The sequence below is a fragment of the Salmo salar genome, chromosome ssa17, assembly GCF_905237065.1.
Source record: "Salmo salar chromosome ssa17, Ssal_v3.1, whole genome shotgun sequence".
NCBI classification, from domain to species: domain Eukaryota; kingdom Metazoa; phylum Chordata; class Actinopteri; order Salmoniformes; family Salmonidae; genus Salmo; species Salmo salar.
This window is the reverse complement of record NC_059458.1, coordinates 3,650,001-3,670,583: the sequence shown is the minus strand read 5'-3', so window position 1 is coordinate 3,670,583 and position 20,583 is coordinate 3,650,001. Positions and strand designations below refer to the sequence as shown.

Genomic DNA, 20,583 nt, shown 5'->3' with positions numbered 1-20,583 from the left:
ACTATTCACAAATCTAAATGTGTATTTGAACCCAATAATGGTTGAAATTAAGAAGTTTAAGCTGCCTATCAATTATTGTTTTTCAAACCAGTGGACAGCCAGTGAAAAATGCGCTCTGGCAACAGCTGCATAGTGCGGATCCCAGCCTATGGAATAACAGTGGGGCTTTTAGTGCTCAATCTAATTCATGCTGAAAAAAATATATATCCATAGGCCTAATGGACACATGCTCAAACTCTGACACTTTCGATAGACTTAAAGGGGCAATATGTAGTTGCTACATCCATTTCTGGAGTTATAAATTATTTATATTTAAATATGTACATATATATATATATATATATATATATATACAGTACCAGTCAAAAGTTTGGGCTCTCGTGGAATGTGACAGTTGAACTAAGCTCATGAGGCTTAGGTTATAAGGTTGTAAGTTAGGTTATAAGTTATATTCCTCAAGAATCAATGGATATGAATACAGTACCAGTCAAAGGTTTGGATACACCTACTCATTCCAGGGGTTTCCTTAATCATATTTTTTTTTTACATTGTGGAATAACAGTGAAGACATCAAAACTATGAAATAACACATATGGAATCATGTAGTAACCAAAAAGTGTTAAACAAATCAAAATCTATTTTATATTTGAGATTCTTCAAAGTAGCCACCCTTTGCCTTGATGACAGCTTTGCACACTCTTGGAATTCTCTCAACCAGCTTCATAAGCTAGTCACCTGGAATGCATTTCAATTAACAGGTGTGCCTTGTTAAAAGTTAATTTGTGGAATTTCTTTCCTTCTTAATGCATTTGAGCCAATCAGTTGTGTTAGGGGTGGTATACTGAAGATAGCCCTATTTGTCACGGATGCCTCCGGAACTGTCATTACGCACACCTGGTCCCTATTCCCATTTGATTAGTAATTGTATAAGTGTGCCCTTTGTTCACCATTGTCCTGTCGATTATTGTTACAATGTCCGTTGGTTCGTGTGAGTACCTGTGCTGTGTTGTTTTGGCTTTCGTGCCACGTATATATTTGAGGTACTCCTCACTCTTTTGTTTGGGTTTCTACCCTGTGTTTTGTATACGTGTTTGTTTGGTCTTCGTCCCCGTGCCTTTACACGGGACTCTGTAATTTGGGAAATAAAAAACCCTATTACGCATTCCTGCGCCTGTCTCCCGATCCTTCATACCGACGTGACACTATTTGGTAAAAGACCAAGTCCATATTATGGCAAGAACAGCTCAAATAAGCAAAGAGAAATGACAGTCCATCATTACTTTAAGACATGAAGGTCAGTCAATCCGGAAAATGTCAATAACTTTTCAAATGTATTAAAATGCAGTCGCAAAAAACCATCAAGCGCTATGATGAAACTGGCTCTCATGAGAACCGCCAAAGGAAAGGAAGACCCAGAGTTACCTTTGCTGCAGAGGTTCATTAGAGTTACCAGCTTCAGATTGCTGCCCAAATAAATGCTTCACGGAGTTCAAGTAACAGACACATCTCAACATCAACTGTTCAGAGAAGACTGTGTGAATCCAGCCTTCATGGTTGAATTGCTGCAAAGAAACCACTACTAATGGACACCAATAATAATACGAGACTTGCTTGGGCCAAGAAACATGAGCAATTGACATTAGACCAGTGGAAATCTGTTCTTTGGTCTGATGAGTCCAAATGTCAGATTTTTGGTTCCAACCGTCTTCTCTTTGTGAGACGCAAAGTAGGTGAATGGATGATCTCTGCATGTGTAGTTCCTACCGTGAAGCATGGAGGTGTGATGGTGTGGGTGTGCTTTGCTGGTGACACTGTCTGTGATTTATTTAAAATTCAAGGCACACTTAACCAGCATGGCTACCACAGCATTCTGTAACGATACGGCATCCCATTTGGTTTGCGCTTAGTGCGACTAATATTTGTTTTTCAACAAGAGAATGACCCAAAACACACCTCCAGGTTGTGTAAGGGCTATTTGACCAAGAAGGAGAGTGATGGAGTGCTGCATCAGATGACCTGGCCTCCACAATCACCTGACCTCAACCACATCGAGATGGTTTGGGATGAGTTGGACATCAGAGTGAAGGAAAAGCAGACAACAAGTGCTCATCATAGGTGGGAACTCCTTCAAGACTGGAAAAGCATTCCTCATGAAGCTGTTTGAGAGAATGCCAAGAGTTTGCAAAGCTGTCATCAAGGCAAATGGTGGCTACTTTGAAGAATCTAAAATATATTTTGATTTGTTTAATACTTCTTTCGTTACAACATGATTCCATATGTGTTATTTCATAGTTTTGATGTCTTCACTATTATTCCACAATGTAGAAAATGTAAAAAATTAAGAAAAACCCTTGGATGAGTAGGTGTTTCCAAACTTTTGACTGGTACTATATATATATATATATTAACCCTTGATTCTTGAAGAATATGACTTATAAATGCCTCATGAGCTTAGTTCAACTGTCACACTCCACTAGAACCCAAAATATAAGCTTGTTTTCCTCCAATGTTTGTAAACATTGTAAATGTAAACAAACACTGTATAGCCTAATAAAATGGTTAAAACAATAATGCCGATTTCAAATCAAATGTATTTATATAGCCCTTCTTACATCAGCTGATATCACAAAGTGCTGTACAGAAACCCAGCCTAAAACCCCAAACAGCAAGCAATGCAGGTGTAGAAGCACGGTGGCTAGGAAAACTCCCTAGAAAGGCCAAAACCTAGGAAGAAACCTAGAGAGGAACCAGGCTATGAGGAGTGGCCAGTCCTCTTCTGGCTGTGCCGGGTGGAGATTATAACAGCACATGGCCTAGATGTTCAAATGTTCATAAATGACCAGCATTGTCAAATAATAATAATCATAGTAGTTGTCGAGGGTGCAACAAGTCTGTAACACAAGAGTAAGTGTCAGTTGGCTTTTTCATAGCCGATCTTTGAGAGTATCTCTACCGCTCCTGCTGTCTCTAGAGAGTTGAAAACAGCAGGTCTGGGACAGGTAGCACGTCCGGTGAATAGGTCAGGGTTCCAGCAGGTCTGGGACAACAGGTCTGGGACAGGTAGCACGTCCGGTGAACAGGTCAGGGTTCCATGGCTGCAGGCAGAACAGTTGGAACTGGAGCAGCAGCACGGCCAGGTGAACTGGGGACAGCAAGGAGTCATCAAGCCAGGTAGTCCTGAGGCATGGTCCTAGGGCTCAGGTCCTCCGAGAGAGAGAAATAAAGAAAGAGAAAGAGAGAATTAGAGAGAGCATATTTAAATTCACACAGGACACCGGAAAAGACAAGAGGAATACTCCAGATGTGACAGACTGACCCTAGCCCCCCGACACATAAACTACTGCAGCATAAATACTGGAGGCTGAGACAGGAGGGGTCAGGAGACACTGTGGCCCCATCCGATGAAACCTCCGGACAGGGCCAAACAGGTAGGATATAACCCCACCCACTTTGCCAAAGCACAGCCTCCACACCACTGGAGGGATATCTCCAACCACCAACATACCATCCCGGGACAAGTCCGAGTATAGCCCACAAAGATCTCCGCCACGGCACAGCCCAAGGGGGGGCGCCAACCCAGACAGGAAGACCACGTCAGTGACTCAACCCACTCAAGTGACGCACCCCTCCCAGGGACGGCATGGAAGAACACCAGTAAGCCAGTGACTCAGCCCCGTAATAGGGGTAGAGGCAGAGAATCCCAGTGGAAAGAGGGGAAACCGGCCAGGCAGAGACAGCAAGGGCGGTTCGTTGCTCCAGCCTTTCCGTTCACCTTCACACCCCTGGGCCAGACTACACTTAATCATAGGACCTACTGAAGAGATATGTCTTCAGTAAAGACTTAAAGGTTGAGACTGAGTCTGTGTCTCTCACATGGGTAGGCAGACTATTCCATAAAAATTGAGCTCTATAGGAGAAAGCCCTGCCCCCAGCTGTTTGCTTAGAAATTCTAGGAACAATTAGGAGGCCCGCGTCTTGTGACCGTAGCGTACGTGTAGGTATGTACGGCAGGACCAAATCGGAAAGATAGGTAGGAGCAAGCCCATGTAATGCTTTGTAGGTTAGCAGTAAAACCTTGAAATCAGCCCTTGCCTTAACAGGAAGCCAGTGTAGGGAGGCTAGCACTGGAGTAATATGATACAATCTTTTGGGTTCTAGTCAGGATTCTAGCAGCCATATTTAGCACTAACTGAAGTTTATTTAGTGCTTTATCCGGGTAGCCGGAAAGTAGAGCATTGCAGTAGTCCAACCTAGAAGTAACAAAGGCATGGATTAATTTTTCTGCGTCATTTTTGGACAGAAAGTTTCAGATTTTTGCAATGTTACGTAGATGGAAAAAAGATGTCCTTGAAACAGTCTTGATATGTTCTTCAATAGAGAGATCAGGGTCCAGAGTAACGCCGAGGTCCTTCACAGTTTTATTTGAGACGACTGTACAAACATCCAGATTAATTGACAGATTCAACAGAAGATCTCTTTGTTTCTTGGGACCGAGAACAAGCATCTCTGTTTTGTTCGAGTTTAAGAGTAGAGAGTTTGCAGCCATCCACTTCCTTATGTCTGAGACACAGGCTTCTAGCGAGGGCAATTTTGGGGCTTCACCATGTTTCATTGAAATGTACAGCTGTGTGTCATCCGCATAGCAGTGAAATTTAACATTATGTTTTCGAATGACATCCCCAAGAGGTAAAATATATAGTGAAAACAATAGTGGTCCTAAAACGGAACCTTGAGGAACACCGAAATTTACAGTTGATTTTTCAGAGGACAAACCATTCACAGAGACGAACTGATATCTTTCCGACAGATAAGACCTAAACCAGGCCAGAACTTGTCCATGTAGACCAATTTGGGTTTCCAATCTCTCCAAAATAATGTGGTGATCGATGGTATCAAAAGCAGCCCTAAGATCTAGGAGCACGAGGACAGACGCAGAACCTCGGTCTGATGTCATTAAAAGGTCATTTACCACCTTCACAAGTGCAGTCTCAGTGCTATGATGGGGTCTAAAACCAGACTGAAGCGTTTCGTGTACATTGTTTGTCTTCAGGAAGGCAGTGAGTTGCTGCGCAACAGCTTTTTCTAAAATTTTTGAGAGGACTGGAAGATTCGATATAGGCCGATAGTTTTTTATAATTTCTGGTTCAAGATTTGGCTTTTTCAAGAGAGGCTTTATTACTGCCACTTTTAGTGAGTTTGGTACACATCCGGTGGATAGAGAGCCGTTTATTATGTTCAACATAGGAGGGCCAAGCACAGAAAGCAGCTCTTTCAGTAGTTTAGTTGGAATAGGGTCCAGTATGCAGCTTGAAGGATTAGAGGCCATGATTATTTTCATCATTGTGTCAAGAGATATAGTACTAAAACACTTTAGTGTCTCCCTTGATCCTAGGTCCTGGCAGGGTTGTGCAGACTCAGGACAACGGAGCTTTGGAGGAATTCGCAGATTTAAAGAGGAGTCCGTAATTTGCTTTCTAATGATCATGACCTTTTCCTCAAAGAAGTTCATGAATTCATCACTGCTGAAGTGAGAGCCATCCTCTCCTGGGGAATGCTGCTTTTTAGTTAACTTTGCGACAGTATCAAAAATAAATTTCGGATTGTTCTTATTTTCCTCAATTAAGTTGGAAAAATAGGATGATCGAGCAGCAGTGAGGGCTCTTCGATACTGCACGGTACTGTCTTTCCAAGCTAGTCGGAAGACTTCCAGTTTGGTGTGGCGCCACTTCCGTTCCAATTTTCTGGAAGCTTGCTTCAGAGCTCATGTATTTTCTGTATACCAGGGAGCTAGTTTCTTATGACAAATGTTTTTAGTTTTTAGGGCTGCAACTGCATCTAGGGTATTGCGCAAGGTTAAATTGAGTTCCTCGGTTAGGTGGTTAACTGATTTTTGTCCTCTGACATCTGTGGGTAGGCAGAGGGAGTCTGTAAGGGCATCAAGGAATCTTTGGGTTGTCTGAGAATGTATAGCACGACTTTTAATGCTTCTTGGTTGGGGTCTGAGCAGATTATTTGTTGCGATTGCGAACGTAATAAAATGATGGTCCGATAGTCCACGATTATGAGGAAAAACATTAAGATCCACAACATTTATTCCATGGGACAAAACTAGGTCCAGAGTATGACTGTGGCAGTGAGTAGGTCCAGAGACATGTTGGACAAAACCCACTGAGTCGATGATGGCTCCAAAAGCCTTTTGGGGTGGGTCTGTGGACTTTTCCATGTGAATATTAAAGTCACCAAAAATTAGAATATTATCTGTGATGACTACAAGGCTGCATATGGCCCAGGAGGCCTGTAAACAGTAGCTATAAAAAGTGATTGAGTAGGCTGCATAGATTTCATGACTAGAAGCTCAAAAGACGAAAACGTCGTTGTTGTTTTTTTGGGGGTAAATTTAAATTTGCTATCGTAAATGTTAGCAACACCTCCGCCTTTGCGGGATGCGCGGGGGATATGGTCACTAGTGTTACCAGGGGGTGAGGCCTCATTTAACACAGTAAATTCATCAGGCATAAGCCATGTTTCAGACAGTCCAATCACATCAAGATTATGATCAGTGATTAGTTCATTGACTATAACTGCCTGTGAAGTGAGGGATCTAACATTAAGTAGTCCTATTTTGAGATGTGAGGTATCACAATCTCTTTCAATAATGGCAGGAATGGAGGAGGTCTTTATACAAGTGAGACTGCTAAAGCGAACACCGCCATCTTTAATTTTGCCCAACCTAGATCGAGGCACAGACACGGTCTCAATGGGGATAGCTGAGCTGACTACACTGACTGTGCTAGTGGCAGACTCCACTAAGCTGGCAGGCTGGCTAACAGCCTGCTGCCTGGCCTGCACCCTATTTCATTGTGGAGCTAGAGGAGTTAGAGCCCTGTCTATGTTCGTAGATAAGATAAGAGCACCCCTCCAGCTAGGATGGAGTCCGTCACTCCTCAACAGGCCAGGCTTGGTCCTGTTTGTGGGTGAGTCCCAGAAAGAGGGCCAATTATCTACAAATTCTATCTTTTGGGAGGGGCAGAAAACAGTTTTCAACCAGCGATTGAGTTGTGAGACTCTGCTGTAGAGCTCATCACTCCCCTAACTGGGAGGGGGCCAGAGACAATTAATCGATGCCGACACATCTTTCTAGCTGATTTACACGCTGAAGCTATGTTGCGCTTGGTGACCTCTGACTGTTTCATCCTAACATCGTTGTTGCCGACGTGGATAACAGTATCACTATACTCTCTACACTCGCCAGTTTTAGCTTTAGCCAGCACCAGCTTCAGATTAGCCTTAATGTCGGTAGCCCTGCCCCCTGGTAAACAGTGTATGATCGCTGGATGATTCGTTTTAAGTCTAATACTGCGGGTAATGGAGTCGCCAATGACTAGGGTTTTCAATTTGTCAGAGCTAATGGTGGGAGGTTTCAGCGTCTCAGACCCCATAACAGGAGGAGCAGAGACCAGAGAAGTTTCGGCCTCCGACTCCGACTCGCTGCTTAATGGGGAGAACCGGTTGAAAGTTTCTGTTGGCTGAATAAGCGACACCGGTTGAGCATTCCTACAGCGTTTCCCTCCAGAAGCCATGAGAAAGTTGTCCGGCTACGGGGACCGTGCGAGGGGGTTTATACTAATGTTACTATCTGTACTTACTGGTGGCACAGACGCTGTTTCATCCTTTCCTACACTGAAATTACCCTTGCCTAACGATTGCGTCTGAAGCTGGGCTTGCAGCACAGCTATCCTCGCCGTAAGGCGATCGTTCTCCTGTATATTATAAGTACAACGAGTGCAATTAGAAGGCATCATGTTAATGTTACTTAGCTTCGGCTGTTTGAAGTCCTGACGAACCATGTCCAGATAAAACCTCCGGGGTGAAAAAAGTTGAATGAAAAAAAGTTGAGTGAGGGAAAAACTAAAAATATACGGTAATGAAAAAGTAAAAACCGTGAAGTAGTCAGGTAGCAAAGTAAGATCGGCAACAAAACACACAGCAGCACGTAAACAAGTCTGCAAGATATCATGGATGGCCAGTCCTTGCTTTCGTAGCTCTGTCAATTAATCTCAGAGTGGTTACATTTCTCCAGGCCCATCCCTCAGCTCTTTACCAAAACAGAGGCGGGCGACCGTTTTATTTTTGTTGCATATTATGAAGATATCAATGTGACACCAACAAAAAGGTAAACAATAGGCCAATAGCAATTGCAGCATATGGCATTCATTTTTCACATGTAAATAGCTCTTTTCAGTAGTGCTCAAAGCATGTCATTCCATGAGCACAGCCTTTATTTTTTAACTTGAATAAATGAGTCCAATCAGTTCTCCATGACAACAAAATCATAAACAACAGAGTAGGGCTGACTAATAAGTCCTTCGTTTTGGGGTCATGATCAGGTAAAACAATTTGGCTCATATATATTTCCATATTTCCAAGTCCTATTCTTTAAGTTCAAGGGGTATAACATTTATTGGAATGACTGGAATTCTGATAGACTTTGGTTTTTAATGTAATGATATAATTTAATCATGTATTATATGTATTAGAAAACGATGGGTTAGAGGCCTACATAACCAACCCATAATGTCAAATTTAACATCCATATATGGCCAGCTATGTAAACTTAAATATTGATTTATCCTGGATTTTGTTCAATTGGTAACATACATTTTTGTCTTCTTTCACTGCCTCTTAAGGGGAAAGTAATCCAAAAGTAACTGAATGTAATCAGATTATTTGACTGAGTTTGGGTAATCTTAATGTTCCGTTACTGATTACAATTTTGGACAGGTAACTAGTAACTGTAACGGATAACATTTCGACAGTAACCTACCCAAACCTGGTGACAATAAAAACATATTTCTTTATACTATTGTGTTTACTGTGGTGTTTTTGCGAACATGACTGTAGTATACTGTAATATCACTGTTGTGTTTTTGTAGACTTTACATCAGTATTCACTGTAGTGTTTTTGCGGACATGACTGTAGAATACTATATTATTCACTGTAGTGTTTTTGCTGACTTTACTGTAGTATTCACTGTAATGTTTTTGAGGACATGGCTATAGTATACTATAGTATTCACTGTTGTGTTTTTGCAGACTTCTCTGTATTAGTCAACACCTTGCACCTTCGACTGTAGTATATTGTAGTAACCCCTGCTGACTAGGGTTAGCTAAAATGGCACAACTACCAGACCATGCCAGTTACTGTTTAGAGGAACAACTGAATCAGAACATAAGACACACAGGTTCGTGACAGGCCACCTATTGAGTTGGGTCAGTTCTGAGCAATGCAACGGCCCAGACAACACCTTTCAAAAATATATACATTTTTATTACAATTCTAACATTAACATTAATAACATTCCATTTTTATAACAATTGTAACATTAAATGTTAAATGCAGGTCGTAGGCCGATTAAAGGGAAACAGTACAGAGGCAGATATAAAGAACAAGATCAGTTTATTAAAGTTTATAGGATTAGGTTTGCTTGTTTGACACAGATAAATAACACAAACAATTTGAAATATGTGTTTCCCTGGCAACCTTATTAGGGGAGGACATGCAGGACATATAAAAGCAAGCACTACACAATCAAGGTATAATACAGTGTGGAGTATAGGATTCTACAATATACTACAGTTTACTACAGAATTATATAGTACAGTTGAAGTCGGAAGTTTAGTCATTAAAACTCCTTTTTCAACCACTCCACAAATTTCTGGTTAACAAACTATAGTTTTGGCAAGTCGGTTAGGACATCTACTTTGTGCATGACACAAGTCATTTTTCCAACAATTGTTTACAGACAGATTATTTAACTTATAATTCACTGTATCACAATTCCAGCGGATCAGAAGTTTACATACACTAAGTTGACTGTGCCTTTAAACAGCTTGGAAAATTCCAGAAAATGGTGTCATGGCTTTAGAAGCTTCTGATAGGCTAATTTACATAATTTGAGTCAATTGGAGGCGTACCTGTGGATGTATTTCAAGGTCTACCTTCAAACTCAGTGCCTCTTTGCTTGACATCATGGAAAAATCTAAAGAAATCAGCCAAGACCCCAGAAAAACAAATGGTAGACCTCCACAAGTCTGTTTCATCCTTGGGAGAAATTTCCAAACGCCTGAATGTACCACTTTCATCTGTATGAACAATAGTACGCAAGTATAAACACCATGGGGCCACGCAGCCATCACACCGCTCAGGAAGGAGACACGTTCTGTCTCCTAGAGATGAACGTACTTTGGTGCGAAAAGTGCAAATCAATCCCAGAACAACAGCAAAGAACCTTATGAAGATACTGGAGGAAACAGGCACAAAAGTATCTATATCCACAGTAAAATGAGTCCTATATCGACATAACCTGAAAGGCCGCTCAGCAAGGAAGAAGCCACTGCTCCAAAACCGCCATAACAAAGCCAGACTACGGTTTGCAACTGCACATGGGGACAAAGATTGTACTTTTTGGAGAAATGTCCTCTGGTCTGATGAAACAAAAATAGAACTGTTTGGCCATAATGACCATCGTTATGTTTGGAGGAAAAAGGGGGAGGCTTGCAAGCCGAAAAACACCATCCCAACCGTGAAGCACTGGGGTGGCAGCATCATGTTGTGGGGGTGCTTTGCTGCAGGAGGGACTGGTGCACTTCACAAAATAGATGGCATCATGAGGAAGAAAAATTATGTGTATATTTTGAAGCAACATCTCCAGACATCAGTCAGGAAGTTAAAGCTTGGTCACAAATGGGTCTTCCAAATGGACAAAGACCCCAAGCATTCTTCCAAAGTTGTGGCAAAATGGCTTAAGGATAACAAAGTCAAGGTATTGGAGTGGCCATCAAAAGCCCTGACCTCAATTCTATAGAAACTTTGTGGGCAGAACTGAAAAAGTGTGTACGAGCGAGGAGGCCTACAAACCTGACTCAGTTACACCAGCTCTGTCAGGAGGAATGAGCCAAATTCACCCAACTTATTGTGGGAAGCGTGTGGAAGGCTACCAGAAACGTTTGACCCAAGTTAAACAATTTAATGGCAATGCTACCAAGTACAATTGAGTGTATGTAAACTTCTGACCCACTGGGAATGTGATGAAAGAAATAAAATCTGAAATAAATAATTCTCTCTACTATTATTCTGACATTTCACATTCTTAAAATAAAGTGGTGATCCTAGCTGACCTAAGACAGGGAATTTTTACTAGGATTAAATGTCAGGAAATGTGAAACACTGAGTTCAAATGTATTTGGCAAAGGTGTATGTAAACTTCTGACTTCAACCGTAATTTGTAGTATTTTGTTGATGTCGACTGGCATGCCAGCAGCAAGTGTTCCACATCGTAATAATTAAGGGCAGTTTCCAATTAAGCTGTGTATAGAGGTTGACTGTTTTGGTTCGTTCAGGGCATCTCTTTACCATTGTAGAAGATGGCGTGTCTTCAGAGGACGGGAGTGGTGACCCTGGTTTAGACCAAACTGTGAGAGGAGAAAATTGTAAGTACCGGCATATGTTTATGGCAAATGTACCCATCATTCCGCTAAGCTTCTCCCTTGCTGTAGACCTGTGTGTTTATTATTGCTTTGCCAGAATGTCCCTTTTTATTGATTTAAATCTATGATGTGAAATAACCTATAAATACCTATACAAGGTGTTGGTTGTCAGTAGAAATTGTGTTCCCTGTGTGGCTTAAAACAAAGCTAATAAGTCTGGCTGCACATCTGACTGGCTGACTTACTGCAAATTAAGAAATTATGTGACTAAACTCATCAAAAAGAAGAATAAACTGTATTATGAAGCCAAGATCAATGATATAATTTAAATGAAATTATGGGCAGAAAGACAAATTAAACTCCATCTTTCATCAAATCAGATGGCTTATTCATCACAAAACCATTTGATTTTGCCAATTATTTTAATGATTACGTCATTGACAAAGTTGCCAAACTTATGCAGGAAAAGCCAACAACAAACACTGAGCCATTGTACTCATGCATTAAAAACTAATGATAAAAGAAAAGCATTGTAACTTTTGAATTTTGGGAAGTTATTGTGGGAGAGGTGAAAAAAATCGATATCAATCAATAATGACAAACCTCCTGGCATTGACAACTTAGATGGAAAGCTACTAGGATGGTAGCTGACTCTATAGACACTTTTATCTGTCATACTGTATCTTTAATCTGAGCCTAGAGGAAAGTCTTTGTTCTCAGGCCAGGAGCGAAGCCAAAGTCATTCCTCTACTCAAGAGTGGTAAAGCGGCCTTTACTGGTTCTAACAGCAGACCTATCAGCTTGCCGCCAGCTCTCATCAAACTGTTGGGAAAATTTGGGTTTGACCAAATACAATGCTATTTCTATGTAAACAAATTAACAACAGACTTTCAGCATGCTTATAGAGAAGAGCACTCAACATGTACTGCACTGACACAAATGATGATTGGTTGAAAGAAATTGATAAGAAGATTGTGGGAGCTGTACTGTTAGATTTCAGTACAGCCTTTGATATTATTGACCATAACCAGTTGTTGAGAAAATGTATGTGTTATGGCTTTCAACCTCTTACCACTAGGCAGGTAGCCTAGTGGTTAGAGCTTTGGGCCAGTAACCAAAAGGTTTCTGGATTGAATCCCCGAGCTGACAAGGTAAAGATCTGTCATTCTGCCCCTGAACAAGGCAGTTAACCCACTGTTCCCTGGTAGGATGTCATTGTAAATAAGAATTTGTTCTTAACTGACTTGCCTGGTTAATTAAAGGTTAAATGAAAAACCTCTGCCATATTGTAGATTCCGAGCTATCTAGCTACTAGAACTCAGAGGGTTTTCTTTAATGGAAGCTTTTCTAATATAAAACATGTAAAGTGTGGTGTACCGTAGGGCAGCTCTCTAGGCCCTCATCTTTTCTATTTTTACCAATGACCTGCCACTGGCATTAAACAAAACATGTGTGTCCATGTATGTTGATGATTCAACCATATACGCATCAGTAACCACAGCTAATGAAGTCACTGAAACACTTAACAAAGTGCTGCAGTCAGTTTTGGAATGGATGGCCAGTAATAAACTGTTCCTGAACATCTCTAAAACTAAGAGCATTGTATTTGGTACAATTCATTCCCTATGTTCTAGACCTCAGATGAATATGGTAATGAATGATGTGGCTGTTGAACAAGTTGAGGAGACTAAATTACTTGGTGTTACCTAAGATTGTAAACTTTCATGCACAACACATATAGATTCAATGGTTGTACAGATGTCGAGAGGTCTGTCTGTAATAAAGAGATGCTCTGCTTTTTTGACATCACGCTCCACAAAGCAAGTCCAGTAGGCTCTAGTTTTATCTTATCTTGATTATTGTCCAGTCATGTAGTCAAGTGCTGCAAAGAAAGACCTAGTTAAGCTGCAGCTGGCCCAGAACAGAGCGGCACTTTTTGCTCTTCATTGTAATCAGAGGGCTATATATGAGTACTATGCATGCCAGTCTCTCTTGGCTAAGGGTTGAGGGGAATTCTGACAGCGTCACTTCTGGTTTTTATAAGACACATTCATGTGTTGGAAATGTCAAATTGTTTTCATAGTCAACTTACACACAGCACTGACACATACACATACCCCATCAGACATGCCACAGGGGTATTTTCATAGTTCACAGGTCCAGACCAAATCCAAGGAGACGTACAGTATTATACAGAGCCATGAGCGCATGGAACTCACTTCCATCTTATATAGCGCAAGTGAACAGCAAACCTGGATTCAAAAAACAAATAAAGTAACACCTCACGGCACAACACCTATCCACCATGTGACCTACTTGTTGTGTGTATGTACTGACATGTATGTGTAACTGATAGATGCACACACACACTACATGTTCATGTTTTTAAATGTATGGAAATTATATTTTTTAAATTCTGTAATCTCTTTTTTGTTATGTAAGACTAGCTGTTGCCATGGGGATCCTAATCAATCACATCAAACTGTTTGTCTGATTGACTACTCTGCTAATCACAAGCTTGTCTGATTGTCAGGGAACCCATGTCTGGAGGGCCAGGATGTGTTTTCCACGGTCAAAGAGAACAGCATGATAGGAGAACTCATCGCTGAGCTCAACACTGAGCTGACAGCCAATGATGTTGTCTGGAGCCTAACTGGGGAGGACGCTGATTGGTTCTTCCTAGAAAGGCGGAGCATCAGACTCAATGCCCCATTGGATAGAGTTCTGGACCGGGAGGTAAAAACATTATCACAAATTCGTCACAATGATGACAGGGTTCTGTCTTGGTTTAGTTGACTCAAACAACAACACTCAGCAAGGTCATGTGCAGATATGAAGCATTATATATGTTGTGTGTGTGTCTGTGTGTGTGTGTCTCAGGTGCAGGGCCCAGTCCTGATGGCAGCGTTGACCTGCTATGAGGAGGACACCGTGCAGGTAGAGACTGTACATATCTGGAAATATATTTGTCCTTTATACCAAGTGATATTACTATGGATCCAAAACTTCTAAATGTGTGTGTGTGTGTGTGTGTGTTTCAGAGTGAGTACAGGATCATGGTGGAGATTCTGAATGAGAATGATAACACTCCTGAGTTTGTGGAGAGCACCATACAGCCCCGCAGCATCAGTGAGGTAAGTAGGCTATACTACATACATACTCACGTACGCACACATATACAGTACACACACACACACACACACACACACACACACACACACACACACACACACACACACACACACACACACACACACACACACACAAATACAGACATAAACTGAAGCCGATTATTGCGTGATGTCCATGTCTAGCTGGCTGAGGTGAAGACAGTGATGTTTACAGTCCAGGCCACAGATGCAGATGGCGACACCATAATGTACTCCATCGACCAGACCTCGGTACAGTATCAATAAAGTTTTATACATAAATAAATACCAGATCTCCTTACTGTATCAAATAAATAAAAAATACTTCTGCATTGAAATGAGTGTGTACAGTATTTGTGTGTGGTCTCTGTTCCAGCCTGATGCTGCCTACTTCAGAGTGGATCTCCCTAACAGTGGAGAGGTGATACTGGCCAAGCCTCTGGACTACGAGACCAAAACACAACTGAAGATCACCATATATGCTTCGGTACACTAAATGCACCTAGCCTATGGTTACAGAAAGAACTTGGCTGTGCCTACCATCTGCTTGATATATTTTGTGAATAATGCACACCTTTAACCAATCAGATTGCATGACTGGAACTAATATCTCAGTCTGATATACGGTCTGTGTGTGTGTGTGTGTGTGTGTGTGTGTGTGTGTGTGTGTGTGTGTGTGTGTGTGTGTGTGTGTGTGTGTGTGTGTGTGTGTGTGTGCGTGTGCGTGTGTTTGCGTGTGTGTAGGAGATGAATACTGTGGAGAAGTTCAACACCAGTGCCATCCTGACCGTGAATATCCTGGACGGAGATGACCAGTACCCACAATTCCTGCCGTGCACGCCCCCCTCTAACGACCAATCGCATCGTGTCTGCACCAACCCCGTCTACACGGTTAACATCACAGAAGGCGAACAGGTTAGTGCCCAGGGTTAGGGTTAGGTGTTGGTGGTAGGTGTTAGGGGTTAGGGACTGATGTATTGTGTTAATGTTGTCTCTGTTATAGGACGTTCTTCTGGACTTCTCTCCTGGGCCGATCAATGCTGTGGATGGAGACAGAGGCCTCAGCTCACCTCTCAGCTATAGCATCCTGTCAGGTACAACACACACACACACATACACACACATACAAACCACCATCGTTTATCTTTAGAATGAAATGCAACGTAGTATTGGGAGTTGATAAACAGTATAGTTTACAAGGCTACCAATTACTTCACACTGGAAAAAGTTAAGCTAAACTAAACCTACTCTTAAGAAAATTATAGTTTACTTAACTAAAGTTACTCTGAAAAAGTAGTTCACTACATCCAAACTACTTGATGAAAAATTATCATATGTAAATCTGTTATGTCACAGACTACAAATTGCAAGAACAGATCACTTTGGGGTCATATGTTAGCAGAATGTGCAATTTAGCCTATTAAACAGAAAAACGATGTTGTAAGTGAGAATTAGGCAGGTCTGATGCCGAGAAAGGAAATAATTGCCAACTTCACCCAAATGTAATTAAATATTTGCAAAAAAATATGTGTGTAGTTCCAGTAGTTAGCTACACTGCTACTTGGCAAAAAAGTAATTAAATACTGAAAACACTACCTAAATTTAAATTTAGTTCAACTACCACCAAGCTACTGCAAAATGTAGCTATATTACTAGTTTAACTACATATAGTTCACTACTCCCCAACACTGTTGACAATATATGTTGTCAGGGGCTGATAATGGGCGTTTTGTGATGGATGAGCTGACAGGGGAGGTGCGTCTGATGAAAGAAGTAGAGAACAGACTACTGACACCCACACTACGCCTACGGGTCATGGTGAGACACACACACACACACACACACACACACACACACACACACACACACACACACACACACACACACACACACACACACACACACACACACACACACACACACACACACGACTACAGAGACTCTAAATAACTGAAAACTCTCTCCCCTTCCTCAGGCGTACCAGAGGAATGACCCTAGGAAGTACTCAGTTGCCACAGTGGTGGTCCGTGTTGTGGCTGTCAACCGCTTTCCTCCCCAGTTTGGTCGGGCCGAATACCGGGGTTTTGTCACTGAAGGCAACAGCCCTGCCTCACTGGTCAACACTTACGGAAACACCGTGCTGCTGCTACAGATACAGGACAGGGACTTCTCTGATGTATGCATACAAACACACACACACACACACACACACGCTCATACACACAGCTGGACTATGCATTGTGTAATATTCTGTAACTTCAACTCTCTCTTCTCTCAATTGGTAGGGGATTAATCCCAAGATGCACTACTCCCTAAGGTCCTCGTCCAATCACACAGAGTTTTACCACATCACACAGGAGGGGCTTCTGATCGCCAGGACCAATCAGCTACGGCCATCACAGAAACACAGTCTGAAGGTGGGCTTTGATTGGACAGAACAGTATACGAGAGAGCAACGTAATGATGGACAAGCTACATTGGTGGTGATGATGATGATGATGATGATGATATCCTGCAGGTAGTGGCTGTGGATCTGGAGTCAGGTGACATGGCCACGGCTCTCATAAAGGTGGAGGTGCTGTATGAAGGACAAATAGGTAACACAGCCGCACGCACGCACACACACACACACACACACACACACACACACACACACACACACACACACACACACACACACACACACACACACACAATTACAATTTGTGTGGTCGTACTTGCTCTACAGTTCATCATCATCAGTGTAAGTGCGCATGCAGTACCAGTCAAAAGTCTGGACACCTTCTCATTCAAGGGTTTTTCTTAATTTGTACTATTATCTACATTGTAGAATAATAGTGAAGACATTAAAACTATGAAATAACACATTTGGAATCATGTAGTAACCAAAAAAGTGTAAAACAAATCAAAATATATTTTAGATTTTAGATTCTTCAAAGTAGCCACCCTTTGCCTTGATGACAGCTTTGCACACTCTTGGCATTCTCTCAACCAGTTTTACCTTTACCTTTTCCAACAGTCTTGAAGGAGTTCCCACATATGCTGAGTACTTGTTGGCTGCTTTTCCTTCACTCTGAGGTCCAACTCATCCCAAACCATCTCAATTGGGTTGAGGTCGGGTGATTGTGGAGGCCAGGTCATCTGATGCGGCACTCCATCACTCTCCTTCTTGGTGAAATAGCCCTTACACAGCCTTGGGGTGTGTTGGGTCGATGTTCTTTTGAAAAACAAATGATAGACCCACTAAGCAAAAACCAGATGGGATGGCGTATCGCTACAGAATTCTGTGGTAGCCATGCTGGTTAAGTGTGCCTTGAATTCTAAATAAATCACAGACAGTGTCACCAGCAAAGCACCCCCACACCATCACACCTCCTCCTCCATGCTTCACGGTGGGAACCACACATGCAGAGATCATCCGTTCACCTTCTCTGTGTCTCGCAAAGACACGGCAGTTGGAACCAAAAATCTCAAATTTGGACTCATCAGACCAAAGGACAGATTTCCACTGGTCTAATGTCCATTGCTCGTGTTTCTTGGCCCAAACATGTCTCTTCTTATTATCGGTGTCCTTCAGTAGTGGTTTCTTTGCAGCAATTCAACCATGAAGGCCGGATTCACACAGTCTCCTCTGAAAAGTTAATGTTGAGATGTGTGTTACTTGAACTCTGTGAAGCATTTATTTGGGCAGCAATTTCTGAGGATGGTAACTCTAATGAGCTTATCCTCTGCAGCAGAGGTAACTCTGGGTCTTCCTTTCCTTTGGCGGTCCTCATGAGAGCCAGTTTCATCATAGCGCTTGATGGTTTTTGCGACTGCACTTGAAGAAACTTTCAAAGTTCTTGAAATTTTCCGGATTGACTGACCTTTATGTCTAAAGTAATGATGGACTGTCGTTTCTCTTTGCTTGTTTGAGTTGTTCTTGCCATAATATGGACTTGGTCTTTTACCAAATAGGGCTATCTTCGGTATACCATCCCTACCTTGTCACAACACAACTGATTGGCTCAAATGCATTAAGAAGGAAAGAAGTTCCACAAATTAACTTTTAACAAGACACACCTGTTAATTGAAATGCATTCCAGGTGACTACCTCATGAAGCTGGTTGAAAGAATGCCAAGAGTGTGCAAAGCTGTCATCAAGACAAAGGGTGGATACTTTGAAGAAACTCAAATATAAAATAGATTTTGATTTGTTTAACACTTTTTGGTTACTACATGATTCCATATGTGTTATTTCATAGTGTTGATGTCTTCACTATTATTCTACAACATAGAAAATAGTAAAAAATTAAGAAAAACACTTGAATGAGTAGGTGTGTCCAAACCTTTGACAGGTACTATATGTGTGTGCAGTCCCTCAGGGCCCATTGGGGGACGGGCGTCTCCATGGTAGCTGTGCAGTAGGCAAGGCTATGGGTGTGGTCATCCTGGGGCTGACTCTGTTAGGCTGCGCTCTGTATGCACTGCAGCATGTCCTCAGGACATACAAAGGACTGAAGGACCCAGAGGACAGGGGCTGTATAGCACAGGGAAAACACCCCAATGTGGTGAGATATACTGACACTTCACCCTGACCCCTACCCTTTTAACTTTTAACCTCTAACATTTAGACATTCTGGTCCTGTGCACTGACCTGTGTGTCTCTCTGCTTTATCTTCCCTGCTGGTCTAGAGATTACAATGGTTCCAACTGGTGAGTCTTTACTCTTCTCTCTACTTGTGTGTGTGTGTGTGTGTGTGTGTGTGTGTGTGTGTGTGTGTGTGTGTGTGTGTGTGTGTGTGTGTGTGTGTGTGTGTGTGTGTGTGTGTGTGTGTGTGTGTGTGTGTGTGTGTGTGTGTGTGTGTGTGTGTGTGTGTGTGTGGTAACCTTTCCAACTGGTGAGTTAATAGATACAGGAGCAAGTGAGCTAACATCACATAGTGTATCAGTGAGACAGTCAGTCAGCCATGTCGATTTGTGTCTTTTCTCCCCAGGTGAGTCACAGTAGCCCCATGCCAGTCCTTGATGAGGTGAAGCTCAAAAAGGAGGGTCTAAGCACCTCCACCTCCAAGCTCCTGGGCGGTCAGAGCATCTACACACCTGCAGACTCGGACCCTTCTCCATTCAACGCTTTACCCATAGCTACACCCTCAACAACCTACATCCAGCCTATACTAGCCAGCTCCACTCATACAGACCCCAATCATGGCCCTGCGTCACACAACTCCACCCATACACCTGCTACAACCATCACACCTGAACTACTCAAGACATCCACTCAACTCCTGGGCAACTCCAGCTCTAGTACCCCCACACACCCATCACCTACACCTACCATGGATCAGACAGACTCACCTTTAGCTACACACCCTCCCCTGTTGCAGATGCAATAGGTACACCCACTCAGGTAGAAGAGACACCTACCTCACCTAACCAACAGCAGGTACACACACCTTTACTTCCTCCCACTCCGATCAACTCACCCCCTCACCCCACACCCCCTCCTACCTCACCTACCACACCTCTCCCTTTCTCACCTACTCCAAACCCGATACACAATCCTGAGTGTACAGGATATAATCACACACCTTTACTTACTCCACTCTGTCCAGAGCAGGACAGGGTAGGGACACCCCACCTAAACCCACCCCAGGGCAAACACATACCCCTGCACCCTGCCCAGAGCAGGTAGGACAACCAGGGTACCCTGAGGAGCGCAGACCCTCCACACACAGCCCTGAGACAGCCTCCATCGGTGATGATGACTGCTTCCTGGGGGATGAAGAGGCCATCAGGACCAGTGATGATGATGAGGATGAAGAGCTGGTGAGACTCTATTCTCACATACAGCCCACATTCCTGATAACAGACTACGACAATGACATCACGACTGAGATCCCTGCCAGTGGTGGAGAGGAGGAGGGGACTGGGACCAGCGAAGGAGTGGAGAGAGTGAGGGATTGGA

The 20,583-nt window shown here is 42.6% G+C and overlaps 1 protein-coding gene across 1 annotated transcript in view; it reads left to right on the top strand.

Annotated features, from left to right (window-relative positions):
* The window catches only part of LOC123723756 (cadherin-related family member 5-like), a 40,324-nt gene that overhangs the window by 19,583 nt on the left and 158 nt on the right, over positions 1-20,583 (top strand). Inside the window, exons 3-18 of the mRNA XM_045700354.1 lie at positions 11,422-11,490; positions 14,021-14,223; positions 14,368-14,424; positions 14,529-14,621; positions 14,802-14,888; positions 15,013-15,123; positions 15,381-15,551; positions 15,640-15,730; positions 16,348-16,454; positions 16,612-16,812; positions 16,922-17,053; positions 17,155-17,233; positions 18,993-19,186; positions 19,311-19,331; positions 19,613-20,004; positions 20,231-20,583. The exon at positions 20,231-20,583 is cut by the window's right edge and continues 158 nt beyond it. Of these exons, the coding sequence (XP_045556310.1) occupies positions 11,422-11,490; positions 14,021-14,223; positions 14,368-14,424; positions 14,529-14,621; positions 14,802-14,888; positions 15,013-15,123; positions 15,381-15,551; positions 15,640-15,730; positions 16,348-16,454; positions 16,612-16,812; positions 16,922-17,053; positions 17,155-17,233; positions 18,993-19,186; positions 19,311-19,331; positions 19,613-20,004; positions 20,231-20,583 (2,361 nt within the window). The remainder of the gene's footprint in view (positions 1-11,421; positions 11,491-14,020; positions 14,224-14,367; positions 14,425-14,528; positions 14,622-14,801; positions 14,889-15,012; positions 15,124-15,380; positions 15,552-15,639; positions 15,731-16,347; positions 16,455-16,611; positions 16,813-16,921; positions 17,054-17,154; positions 17,234-18,992; positions 19,187-19,310; positions 19,332-19,612; positions 20,005-20,230) is intronic.